This window comes from Gorilla gorilla, chromosome 4, assembly GCF_029281585.2.
Source record: "Gorilla gorilla gorilla isolate KB3781 chromosome 4, NHGRI_mGorGor1-v2.1_pri, whole genome shotgun sequence".
Lineage (NCBI taxonomy): Eukaryota > Metazoa > Chordata > Mammalia > Primates > Hominidae > Gorilla > Gorilla gorilla.
In genome coordinates, this window is record NC_073228.2 from 29,528,346 (window position 1) to 29,542,377 (window position 14,032).

At 39.0% G+C, this 14,032-nt stretch overlaps 1 protein-coding gene across 35 annotated transcripts in view; it reads right to left on the minus strand.

Moving 5' to 3' along the window:
- The window catches only part of TLK2 (tousled like kinase 2), a 142,701-nt gene that overhangs the window by 72,007 nt on the left and 56,662 nt on the right, over window positions 1-14,032 (minus strand). For all 35 annotated transcript variants that reach the window (XM_055386925.2, XM_055386926.2, XM_063706207.1 and 32 more), the window contains one exon: window positions 5,440-5,607. In XM_055386925.2, the coding sequence (XP_055242900.1) occupies window positions 5,440-5,607 (168 nt within the window). The remainder of the gene's footprint in view (window positions 1-5,439; window positions 5,608-14,032) is intronic.

A 14,032-nucleotide genomic window follows, 5' to 3' on the forward strand; every position in this document is an offset into this window, starting at 1 on the left:
CTGGAGTGCAGTGGTGCAATCTCTAGCTGCAGCTACTGTGGTGCAATCTCTAGTTGCAGCTACTCTGGAAACTGAGGCAAGAGAATTGCTTGAACCCAGAAGTTCCAAGGCTATAGTATGCTATAATGCTATGATTGCATCTGTGAATAGCCACCGTACCCCAGCCTGGGCAACATAGTGAGACCTCTCTCTTAAAAATAAAACCTCAAATTTCCTATGTTAAAACATAGAATTATGTAATAATTTTAAACATTTAAAAGATCAAATTCTTAATATTCTGCCACCTGCTATTTTTATCAACACATATTTAGAAATCTTTCATTGGTGTATATACAGCTACCTCACTTCTTTTGTCAGCTGTATAGCATTCCACTGTACAAATGTATTACAATTCATTTAACCAGTCCTTCTATAAAGAATAGTTTTACTAACTCATGCAACATATAATTACACTGAGTGCCTATTAGAGCAGGTCCCGTTCTGGGCATTAGAGATACACAAGTGAACAAAGCAAAGTCCTTGACCTGATGGAGCTTACATTCCAGTGGGGGGAAGTCAGACAAAAGTCCATCATAGTACGTCAGCTGGTGTAGACTAAGGAGAAAAACAACGCAGGGCCTAGGAGCTCAATAACAGGTGGGGTGGGTGGGGAGAAGTTGCTATTTTATAGTGTGGCCAGGGTAGGCCTCTCTAATAGGGTAACTATAAGCAGAAACCAGAGGGAACTGAGAGAGCGGGGCATGATGATATATAGGTGAAGAATGTTAGGGCAAAGGCAACAGCCAACGCAAAGGCCCCGAGGTGAGAGCATCACTCAGACAGAGTATTTGAGAAAACAAGGTGGCTAGCGTGCATGGAATCTGATGAGAAAGGTAGATAGTAGTAAAACATGTCAGGGTGGAGGAAAACAAACCATGCAGGGCCACTTTAAGGACTTTTCGACAGGGGAGTGGCATGACTGGACTTACGTTTCAACACAATCACTCTGCTTTGTTAAGAACAGATTAAAAGAAAACAAAGATCAAAGCAATGGGTCCAGTTATCTCAGTGGGAGACAATGGTTTTAAGTTGGAGTGGCAGTAGTGAAGAGAATTAGAAGTGGTAAAATTCTGAACATAGGCCAGATGCAGTGGCTCATGCCTGTAATCCCAGCACTTTGGGAGGCCAAGGCGGGTGGATCACCTGAGGTTAGGAGTTCAAGACCAGCCTGGCCAACATGGTGAAACCCTATCTCTACTAAAAATACAAAAATCAGCTGGGTATGGTGGTACGCGCCTGTAATCCCAGTTACTTGGGAGGCTGAGGCAGGAGAACCGGCTTGAACCTGGGAGGTGGAAGTTGCAGTGAGCCCAGATTGCACTCCAGCCTGGGTAACAAAGCAAGACTCTGTCTCAAAAAAAAAAAAAAAAAAAAAAAATTCTGAACATATTTTGAAGGTAAAATCAATAAGCTTTACTGATAGATTTGGATTTGGCATATAATATAAAAAGAAGAGAAAGACAAGAATGACTCCAAGGATTTTAGCTGTAACAATTAGAAGGAGAAAAGTTGACAGTTATTGAGAAGTAGAAGGCTGTGGAGGTCAGGCACGGTGGCCCACACCTAAAATCCCAGCACTTTGGGAGGCCAAACTGGGAGGATTACTTGAGTTCAGGTGTTCAAGAACAGCCTAGGTAACACACTAATACTCTGTCTCTATTTAAAAAAAAAAGAAAGAAAGAAAGAAGAAAGGAGAAAGAAGAGGAAGAGGAGGAGGAGAAAGGCAGCCGTAGGAGAAATGGGTTTCGGGTGGGGAACAGAAGGAAGAGTTCAGTTTTGAACATGTTACATTTGACATGTTTGTTAGACATAAAAAGGAAATGACTGGAGGCAACTGACACAGGCCTGAAATTCAGGGCAGAGCTCTGGGCTAGACGGATAAACTTGGAAGTCCTCTGCACATAGGAGTTAAATTTTAGTAACAAAGGAACTAGATGAGATTAAGAAGGCTGGGTGTGGTGGCTCCCGTCTGTAATCCCAGAACTTTGGGGAGGCCGAGGCGGGAGGATCACTTGAGGTCAGGAGTTTGAGACGATGGAGGTCAGGAGTTGACCATGTTGCCTGGCCAACATGGCAATACTCTGTCTCTACTAAAAACAAAAATCAGCCAGGCATGGTAGCCGACGCCTGTACTCCCAGCTACTTGGGAGGCTGAGGTGGGGAAATCGCTTGAGCCCAGGAGATGGAGGTTGGAGTGAGCTGAGATTGCACCACTGCACTCCAGCCTGGGCAACAGAGTGAGACCTTGTCTCAATTGAAAAAAAAAAAAAAAAAGAGAGGGAGGTTAGGAAGAAAATGAAGGTAGATAAATGAGACTGAAGACAGAGCCCTGGAACACCCTAATGTTCAGAGATAGAGAATGTGAGGAAAAATCAAGAGTGGAAGCCGAGTGAAGACCGTATGCTTAGAGAAGAAAGAAGTGATCAACAGTTGCTAATGAATTACGTCAGATGAGGTCTGATGCGAAGGTCATATCCTCTGAAACACTGGAAGGGAAACTGCTTCCAGATTTTTTGCAACAATAAACAATACCTCAATAAATATCTTTGTGTAATTTTATGGGAATGGAATTTCTGGACCCAAGGATATGTAAACTTAACATTGAGATACATTACCAAGTTGTCCACATGACTTCAACAATTTATAGACAGAATAAAACTGAATGTATCTCTAAACTATCACCTACACCAAGAACTATCAAACTTATTAATCCTTGCCAATTTGCTAGGTCAAAAATGTTATCTTGTTTTATTTTGCACTTCTCTATGGCCAAAATTGAGCATTATTTCATGTTATTAGCCACTTGCCTTCTTTTCAAAAACAGTCTTTGCCTACTTTTCTAGGAATCTGCTTTCCTTTGCTGATTTACACTTGTATATTAATACTAACCCTTTTACTATTTTCTTTCCTTATACTACTAAGCTTATATGCTGGCTAGTACTGCTGAGAAGCAAAGAGAAACAAAACTGTACCAGAGCATTTAGACTTTTGTTTTTCATACTGTTTCCATGTTCCTTCTTCATACATGATCATTTTGTTACTCGTCTCTGCCACCTCTTTCCACATGAGAACAACCTGGCTATAGCATCTGCTACTCCTCTGATAACGGAGTGCGTCAGCTGATAGGACTGAGTAGGTGGTCCTTCATGTGCATCCACCACAAGCCTACATAACCATACTTTTTACAGAAGATGGAACGGGGAACAAGTTCTTGCTGACCAAATCTTGTGTATTTAACTATGCTCATTACACAGTGGGCATTCAGTACGTATTTGTGGAGTAAACAAAGGGAACTCTTCTCAAGTGAAAAAGAGGTCATTTTAATGCCTTAAAAATGACCAAAAGACAAATAACTCCCTAATTATCCAAGGTTTTTTCTGGAAAAGTAAGATCCAAGATAAAGATTTAACAAAGGCCAGGCGCGGTGGCTCACGCCTGTAATCCCAGCACTTTGGGAGGCTGAGGCGGGCAGATCACGAGGTCAGGAGATCGAGACCATCCTGGCTAACATGGTGAAACCCCATCTCTAATAAAAACACAAAAAATTAGCCAGGCGTGGTGGCGGGTGCCTGTAGTCCCAGCTACTCGGGAGGCTGAGGCAGGAGAATGGTGTGAACCCGAGAGGCAGAGCTTGCAGTGAGCCAAGATCAGGCCACTGTACTCCAGACTGGGCGACAGAACCAGACTCCGTCTCAAAAAAAAAAAACACAAAGATTTAACAAACGTAAGTGTATGATAAACATTAACAATCTCGAAATGTGTGAATGACACACATACATTCTTTAGAACAATACTATAGCATACTGCATTCTCAAAGGAACTATTCCATACTGCTGTCAGTCCCTCTCACAATATTATATAGGTCAATTCTCCCATTCTTAAAGTACGTATATTTCCTTTGTTACCTGGGGATAGGACTATACTGTCTTCACACAAGAAGTTTCCCCATTCCTTTGATGATTAAAGATCAAAACACTTCTAACATTAAACACTGAAATAAAAGTGAGCTCTACATACATTTAAGTAAGATTAATAAAAACAAGTAAGATAATGATTTATCTGTTTATTCCAGTACAGAGTGGTGAATACCCAGAGCCTATCCCAGGCAGCTCAGGGTGCAAGCAGAAACCAGACCTGGACAGGAAGCCATTCTGTTGCACACACACACCTACACTCACTCAGACTGGGACTCCGTAGACACACCAATGAACCTAATGCACACATCTCTGGGATACAGGAGGAAACCAGAGTGCCCTAAGAAAACCCACACAGACATGGAGAAAACATGCAAACTCCACACAGACAGTGGCGCCAGCTCACAGTGTCTAATTAACACTATCGCGAAACCATGTTGAATGAAATGACGTTATTCAAGGAGTGTTGTATCTCTTTCTTAAGGTAAAGCTATCATAACTATAAGAAAACATTCCATATCATGCACAACAGTTTCCTATCTGGTTAACTGTTTTATTATTTCTATTTCCTTTCCTTAAGACAACCACCATTTTCAGCACCTTTTTGAACACAGTTGGTGGAGTGTGAAGACTTATAGACACCACAGGACAAATAAACAGGAAACTTAAATTATAACTGGACAAAATGAACCAGTAAGAGGGACAAAATCTGGATGAGTGGTGACTTAGTTCTGAAAGATGCCCCTGAAAGTGGAATAGGAATACGGCGACGGGGCTTTCTATTACTCTGGCACCCTTGGCAACAAACAGGTGACCTGGCAGGGCCCAAAAACCAGGAAAAGTAACATTTGGTTCAAATTGCACTCATAGCGCCTTATGAAATGAGGTCAAACTTTCATAATACTCAAATTCTTGTTCTTCAAAGATAGAGAAAGAAGTAAGCTGAAAGGAGCAAACAGGTAGCCAAATATTCCTGAGAAAGGTTAAGTGTACCAACACTCTGAAGGGGTGAGTAAGCAAGTGTGTACACAGCCCAAATACTACACGGGGTAAATGACCAGTAACTTGCTGTGAGAATGCCTGCCTACATACTAAAACTGTACTGACTTGAGTATTAACTTACATAGATGATGGCTGGAACTCGGAGACTCTATTTTTAATTATATCTTGGTTACTAATGGAATTTGATCTGTATTTTCTTCTTTGTCAATATAAGATTATGCTTTCCTTCCTTCCCATTGTGGGTTCAGGCTTTGACAAAGCAGTCTCCCTCAGGAGCTTGAACCAAGGGAGACTGGGAAAAACACAATATATTTAGAAGTGATGTAGAATTAGACATGTTTGGGAATGATGATAAGGGGAGATCACATTTTTAAAAAAAGTATTAGAAATGTCCTTATCTCTCTATCAAAATAATTAATCCAACCTCATCAAGGAGCACTAGGGCAATGGAAAGGATCTGAATTAACTTAGGCTTTGTACTCACTGAAACAAAAGTGAAGCAGAGGCCAGCTCCCCTTTGCGCCAGCTGCTCTGTGTCAAGCCGAGGTTTTGCTAGCATCACTGACATGAGGGTTGGCAGTGCAGACTGCTCCTCCGTTGCCTCCTTTGCAGCACTGCCATCTAAACCATAGAGGGGCTGTTCTACTCGTCGCTGGAAAACAGTAAAGAAACACACAAATGACATGAGGAAGATAATCTGATACTGCCCAAACATGCAACGGGTTAAAAACAGTTATCAAATATAAGATGAACGGTTTATTTAAAAAGGCCTCTCTAAAAATAATTATGGAGAGCATACCAACATTATCATTGTATTATAACCTATCTAAAAATGTGACTATCTTACTCAAATTCTTTGACATTATATTTTAATGGTTCTATATTTATGAGAGTCTGAATTTACATGTTACTTTGTAGAATTCTACAAATCAACTTCATAATGCCCTCAACCCTACACAGGAAATATTATTTCTATCCTGTAGGTAAATGAAAATTAAGACATTGTCCCACGACTTTTTTTTCTTTTTTCTTTGAGATGGAGTTTCATTCTTGTTGCCCAGGCTGGAGTGTAATGGAGAGTCTCTGCTCTCACTGCATGCAACCTCTGCCTCCTGGGTTCAAGCGATTCTCCTGTCTCAGCCTCCCAAGTAGCTGGGATTACAGGTGCCTGCCACCACGCCTGGCTAATTTTTTTGTATTTTTAGTAGAGACGGGGTTTCACCATGTTGGCCAGGCTGGTCTCGAACTCCTGACCTCAGGTGATCTGCCCGCCTCAGCCTCCCAAAGTGCTGGGATTACAGGCATGAGCCACCGTGCCTGGCCTGTCACGTGACTTTTTAGGTGAAGCTTATTTCACTCTCAATTCTATTCTCGCTGTACTATATTTAGATGCAAAAATCTAAAATAAATGAAAGCAAAACAAGTTCCACAGTATACTAAAAGGATAATACATCACAATTACACATAACTTACTCCAGAAACCTAAAAATGATTCAACATTAGAAAATCTACTAATGTAATTCATTACATTAACTTTAGGGAGGGATAAATTAAGATTCTTCCTGTTGGATACCAAAAAGGATATGCACACTGTTAGGCAACTCTTAAAAGACTGGAATTGGCAAGGCACGATGGCTCATGCCTGTAATCCCAGTACTTTGGGAGGCCAAGGCAGGCGGATCACTTGAGGTCAGGAGTTCAAGACCAGCCTGGCCAACGTGGTGAAACCCATCTCTATTAAAAATACAAAAACTATCCAGGCGTGGTGGTGGGCACCTGTAATCCAAGATACTCGGGAGGCTAAGGCAGAAGAATTGCTTAAACCCAGGAGGCGGAAGTTGCAGTGAGCCCAGACTGAGCCACTGCACTCCAGCCTGGGTAACAGAGAGCGACTCTATCTCCAAAAAAAAAAAAAAAAAAAGACTGGAATTATCCACTTTCAATGCAATGAAGAGTATGTTTTTGAAAAATTAAAATATCATAATTAATGGTGCTAAGACTGGAGACCCTTTCAATTAAAGCTAGAAAACAAGACAAAAGTAACACATTCTCATATTAAACGTTATTATGAAAGTTTTAGCCAATGTAAAAAAGAAAAAAATGAAGTAAAAATATTAGAAATTAAAGATTTTTAGTGTCATTTTTGGATGATATAACCATTCACAAAGGAAACCAAGCAAATCAATGGAAAAATTACTATAACAATTAAAAGGAGTTCAGTAAGATGGCCAAATACAAAATAAATACACTAAAATTGATAGCTTCCCCAACTGATTTTAATCAGAGCATGTAACAGAAGGAAAAGCAGATTCAAAGTAGCAAACAAAAATCTGTGAAATACTTGAAAGCAAACTTAAGAAACATGCAGAACACCTTTGAAGAAAAACTATACAGCTTCACAGATGAATATAAAAGATGATCTAAGTTAAACGGTAATATCATGTTCCTGGGTTCAGATTCTACAAACATCAAATTTCTCTAAAACCCAAGTTTAATGTTTTAAATTTTGTGTTTGGCCTTTTTCTCTTCCAAGGGATATTCTTATGGTGGTATAGTGGTCATCTAGGTTCTCTCTCATGCTTTCTTGGGCAGTTGTTTTTGTAGAATTTCACAATAAATTCTAAGGTTCACTTAAAAAAATAATCATAATCAGCCACATAATTTTTCAGAAAAAGTATCAGGGAAACTTGACCAGATAGTGAAACATACTACAATGTTACATTAACTAAAACAGTATCATACAGATACAGAAGCAGACAGATTGACCAGTGGCACAGAATACAGAATTCAGAAACAGATCTATATAATATAGATATATAACTTGTGATTAATGTGCATTTCATATTAGCGGGAACTTATTAAAAAGATGGTAGGACATTTGTGCAGATATTAGAAAAAAAGGGAAAAGTAGATTCCTACCTTTTATCATATATAAAAAATTACAAGAAGAAAAAATAAACAAATGCTTTTAGAATTTTCCAGTGGTAAAGGACTTTTTAAACATGACATTAAAAATATAAACCATGGGCAGGGCACAGTGGCTCATGCCTGTAATCCCAGCACTTTGGGAGGCCGCGATGGGCAAATCACTTGAGGTCAGGAGTTTGAGACCAGCCTGGCCAACGTGGCAAAACCCTGTCTCTACTAAAAATACAAAAATTAGCTGGGAATGGTGGCACATGCCTGTAGTCCCAGCTACTCGGGAAGCTGAGGCATGAGAATCACTTGAACGCGGGAGGCAGAGGCTGCAGTGAACCAAGATCACACCACTGCACTCCAGCCTGGGCTACACAGCAAGACCCTGTCTCAAAAAAAAAAAATTACACACACACACACACACACAGGGCTACACAGCAAGACCCTGTCTCAAAAAAAAAAAAAAATTACACACACACACACACACACACACACACACCCCATATAGGAATACACCATATGGGAACATCTAAGAATAAGACAAATCCCATAAGTCATAAAGGAAAAACACTGATAAATTTAACTACTTCAATTTTTTTACATCTGAATGGTAAAAGTCAACATAAAGTTAAAAGACAAGATTACAAACAAGCAAAAATATTTACAATATAACAAATTAATAATATAAATAATTTATTAAATCTTAATAAATAATGCTTTACCTATCAGTAAAACAAAAACCAAAACACACAAGTATTTCAAAAGAGACATATGCAAAGGACCTGAACAAGCATTAAAAGAGAAATCCAAAAGGCCATTAAACATATGATGTTTAATATATATAACTAATGAACAAATGCAAGTTAAAACAAGGTATTTTTCTTTATGCCAAAGGTTACAATGATAAAATTCAGTATTATTAGCAGGGTGTGAAAAAATTGGTACTCTCAAACTGCTAATAACCTTCTAGCAATTTATGTGATGACATTTTTAAATGATCATATTCTGACCTGGGAATTACTATTAGGGGATTTATCTGGGAAAAATGCATAAGTTAATAAGTATGTATAAGGATGTTCATTGCAGCACTACTTATAGAATACAAATGCTTACAAGATACTGGTTAAATAAACTAATACAATGGAAATAAGAAAACCTATTATATAAACATGCATGTATATCTCAAAAAGTCTAGAAATATTTGCCCACCATACTCTCTAATAACAGTTCTTTTGGAGGGAACTTTCTATTTCACCATTTCTGAATTGTTGAACTTTCATAATCTGCATGAATAAAGGAAATAATTTTCCTTAATCAGGAATAGTTCTTTAACGTTTTCATGTCAAAAAAAATAAAAGTAAAATGATCCTGACAAAGAAATTAGTTTTTGAATCTATGAGTAGAGTCCTACCCCAGCAAATGTAACAGTTTAAACCCAGGCTCCAGAACACCTGTGATACCCATTGATGACAACATTCTCACTGCATGGGAGAATGAGCTGCAACAGTAAAATTAAACCTTCTGCCATATATTCAATAAATACCTGCCAAGGATTGAAAGATTTAAAAACATTTCTGTAAATATACTATGTAGGCTACAGCCTTTCCTGTTTGAACCAACGTCTCCCTGGGGGGGAAAAAAAAACTATACAGATAGGATAAAATATGGGCGAACAACAACAACAACAAAAAACATTAAAAGCATTGAAGAGTTGATAAAGTATTAGGGATCTGCCAGAGCAAAATCTAAGGGAAATTAGGAACATAAGACAGGTAAAAGAAGTACCAAAGCCACATATGGCCTAAGGGCACTTGCAGATCTTGAATTTCCATTTTCAGGGCAACATGGTATCAAGCAGATAGTCACAGACCAAAGCCCACCCAAGGGAGAGGGTTCAATAGGAAACCCTTCCCACTTCAAGCTGGGCCTCCAAAGAGCTACCTACATTCTCAAGGAAAGGGTAAACCAGAAGAAAAATTACCCCCACCCTCAGATGGCTGCCAGGAAGTTGCCTTGGCAGTGTAAGAGTTGGGGGTTGTCTTGAGAAATGTTGACACAATCCAAATCAGTATTTCCTAGCAGTTGAAATAAGCAAACAAAATAAACTAAACAAAATATACGCCATAAATTCACTAAAGTGGTATATAAAAGAGGTAAAATCTCTAGGTACTCGGAAAGAGCAAATAAAAATTTTCCCTGGATTAACACATCTTCATTCATTCATCCTAGATCTTGAAGAAACCCCCCAAAAAATTTTTCAAGAACAATGAGGAGTACACAGTTAAAAAACAAAGCATAAAAGAAATAAAGCCATGAACAACAACTAAGAAAAACAAGGGACACCAGAAACAGATTCATAAAAGCTTCAGATGCTAGAATTATCAAACAGATTATAAAATAATTGTGTCTACCATATTTAAAAAAATAAAAGACAGGCTTGAAAATATCTGCAGGAAATGTAATTCTTTTTCTTCAAAAGGCAGTAACCAATTCAATAGAGCTAATAGCAAATTAGAAACAATAAAACAGGATCTGGGAACTGAAAGGCAAGAAGAAATTATCCATGATGGAGTATATAAAGACAAGAAGAACAAAAATACAAAAAAAGTCAAAAGCCATGGTAATAAAATTAGAAAGTATAATGTATGGTTAATTAGAATTTCATAAGAGAAGGAAAAAAGAACAAGTCAGAGATAATATTCAAAGAGACAATGGCTAATTATTCAGAACTGATGAAAGACACCAACCCACAAATTCCAGAAGTCCAAGAAATCACAAGCAAGAGAAATGAAATGACACATCATCATAAAACTACAGAACACCATAGCTAAAGCAGCCAGGGGAAAAAAAGCAGATACCTTCAAAGAAACAACAGGCAAATGACAGCTGATTTCTTAATAGTAATAATGGAGGGTTAGAACATGCTAATGAATTACTGCTCAATTGTGTTAAAAGAAAAAAAAAGAAAGCGAACCTAAAAATATACACAGCCAAAAATACCTTTCAGGAATAAGAGCAAAATAAAGTTATTTCAGTAAACAAAAACCTAGAGAGTTAATCCCTCACAGATATATTCTAGAAGAATACTAAAGGAATACTTAGGCAGAAGGAAAGTGACCCCAGGTGGAAGGTGTAGGATGCAAAAAGGAAAGAAGTACAAAGAGGTAAATATATAGATAAACCTAAACGAACACTGATAGCACTGAACAGTAATATTTTATGAGACCAAAAAAAGGCAAAATAAAAACATACACCACTACCACCAAATCAGTAGCAGAGTAAACAGTGTTTTGGGGACACGATTTTATTTGGTAGAGGATGAAGATACAACTGACTTCAAATTTTGGCATGTGGTAATTTATTTTTATTTTTTCTTTTCTGGGGGTTTTGAGACAGGGTCTCACTCTATGCTCCAGGATGGAGCGCAGTGGTGTGATCATGGCTCGCTCCAGCCTCAACCTCCTAGGCTCGAGGAATCCTCTCACCTCAGCCACCTGAGTAGCTGGGACTACAAGGTGCATGCCACCATGCCTGGCTAATTTTTAAATGTTGTTTTTTGTTTGTTTGTTTCTGAGACAGTCTCGCACTGTCACCCAGGCTAGAATGCAGTGGTGTGATCTCGGTTCACTGCAACCTCTGCCTCCCGGGTTCAAGAGATTCTCCTGCCTCAGCCTCCTGAGTGGCAGGGATTACAGGCACCTGCCACCAAGCCCAGCTAAGTTTTTGTATTTCTAGTAGAGACAGGGTTTCACCACATTGGCCAGGCTGGTCTCGAACTCCTGACCTCATGATTTGCCTGCCTCGTACAGACAGGGATCTCACTATATTGCTTAGGCTGGTCTCGAACTCCTGAGCTCGAGTAATCCTCCCACGTGGGTCCCCAGGTCTCCCAAAGTGCTAGGATTACAGGCGTGAACCACCACGCCCTGCGGTATGTGGTACTTTCTAAGAGAAACACCAAAGACAGCCTAGCTATTAGCAGAGGAGGAAAACAGAAAATGACTTAAAAAAAAATCCAATCTAAACGGAAGCAAGAAATTAAAGAAAAAGGAACACAGAACAGGCAAGATAAATAAAAAACACATTAAACGATGATATATCTAAACTGAATGTAGTGGTAATTATATTGAATGTAAATAGGATAATAAAAAATTTTACACGTAAGAGAAAAAAATCTAATTATACGGTATTTGCCCAAGATAGAAAACATAATAATGCAAATTTGACAGTATTAAGAATGGAAATAGTTATACCTCACAATGATTTGGATATATTAAATATCAGATAAACCACATTTAAAGCAAAGGGCTTCAGCCAGGCTCGGGGGCTCATGCCTGTAATCCCAATACTTTGGGAGGCCAAGGCAGGCAGATCACTTGAGGCCAGGAGTTCCAGACCAGCCTGGCCAACATGGAGAAAACCCAACTAAAAATACAAAAAGATTATCTAGGCATGGTGATGCATGCCTGTAATCCCAGGTATTTGGGAGGCTGAGGCACAAGAATCACTTGAACCCAGGAGGCGGAGGTTGTAGTGAGCCGAGATCGTGCACTGAACTCCAGCCTGGGCAACAGAGCGAGAACCTGTCTCAAAAATAAAAATTAAAATTAAAAAATAAAGCAAAGAGCTTTAAAGAGATGAAGAGAGTCATAATACATAAAACAAAATTTAATATAAGAAGAAACAGACAACTTCCACAATCACAGCAAGAGATACAAATATACACACTGCTCTTAATAATTGATAGAACAGCCAAAAATAAAAATACCTAAGATTTAAACACTGAGTTTACCTACTGGCAAAACTAAACAATTTTGTTTATGGATTCAGACATGGATAGTTTAAACTACATGAAAACCAAAATGATTACCACAAAAACTAGCCAAGTGATCACTTCTAGGGTAGTGGGAGTTGTGATCAGGGAACAGCATGTAGGTTTCCAGCTGCTGGAAATAGTCTACCTTCCTATGTAACAATTACATAGAGTTAACTTTATAGTGATTTTCTGAGAGCTTTTTTGTGAAGGACCAGACAAATATTTTAGGTTTTGCAGGCCACATCAGTCTCTGTCATATATCCTTCGTTTCTAAAACCTTTTAAAAATCTAAAAATCATTCCGAGCTTGCCAAGCGCAGTGGCTCACACCTGTAATTCCAGCACTTTGGGAGGCTGAGGCGGGTGGATTACTTGAAGTCAGGAGATAGAGGCCAGCCTGGCCAACATGGCAAAACCTCATGTCTACTAAAAACACAAAAATTAGCCAGGCATGGTGGTGCACACCTGTAATCCCAGCTACTCGGGAGGCTGAGGCAGGAGAATCGCTTGAACCCGGGAGGCTGAGGTTGCAGTGAGCCAAGATTGCGCCACTGCACTCCAGCCTGGGGGATAGAGTGAGACTTTGTCTCCAAAAATAAAATAAATTAAAATGAAATAAATTTAAAAAAATAAAAATCATTCCTAGCTTGCCAGCTGTGACCTGTCTTTTGCCAACTCCTGCATGAAAACTTTCATGTTTTACATACTTTATTTTTTATATTTAACACAAATACAAAATAATCTTTTATAGGAAAAAAGGTGAAAATAATTTTTTATACATCTATTCTTCCCTGTCAGCACAATTTTCAACACCTATTGTGTCCCAAGCACTGTTTTGGATGCTGGAGACTGAAAATGAAATAAGACATTATTGCTTACATGTCAAGTGGGGGAAATTAGTTTAAAAATTACACCTTTATGTAACAAGAGACAGCAGTAAACAAAGCAAAGCAAAATCCCCATTCTTATGAGATTAACATTCTAGGCTGGGCACGGTGACTCATGCCTGTAATCCCAACACTTTGGGAGGCCGAGGCGGGCAGATCACGAGGTCAAGAGATCGAGACCATCCTGGCCAACATAGTGAAACCCCGTCTCTACTAAAAATAGAAAAATTAGTTGGGCGTGGTGGCGCGTGTCTGTAGTCCCAGCTACTCGGGAGGCTGAGGCAGGAGAATCGCTTGAAACTGGAAGGCGGAGGTTGCGGTGAACCAAGATCGCACCACTGCACTCCAGCCTGGGCAACAAAAGCGAAACTCCGTCTCAAAAAAAAAAAATCTAGTCGGAAGATGGGCAATTAACTAATTATATAGTTCAAAATTAAAATATATAAATTATTAAATGAA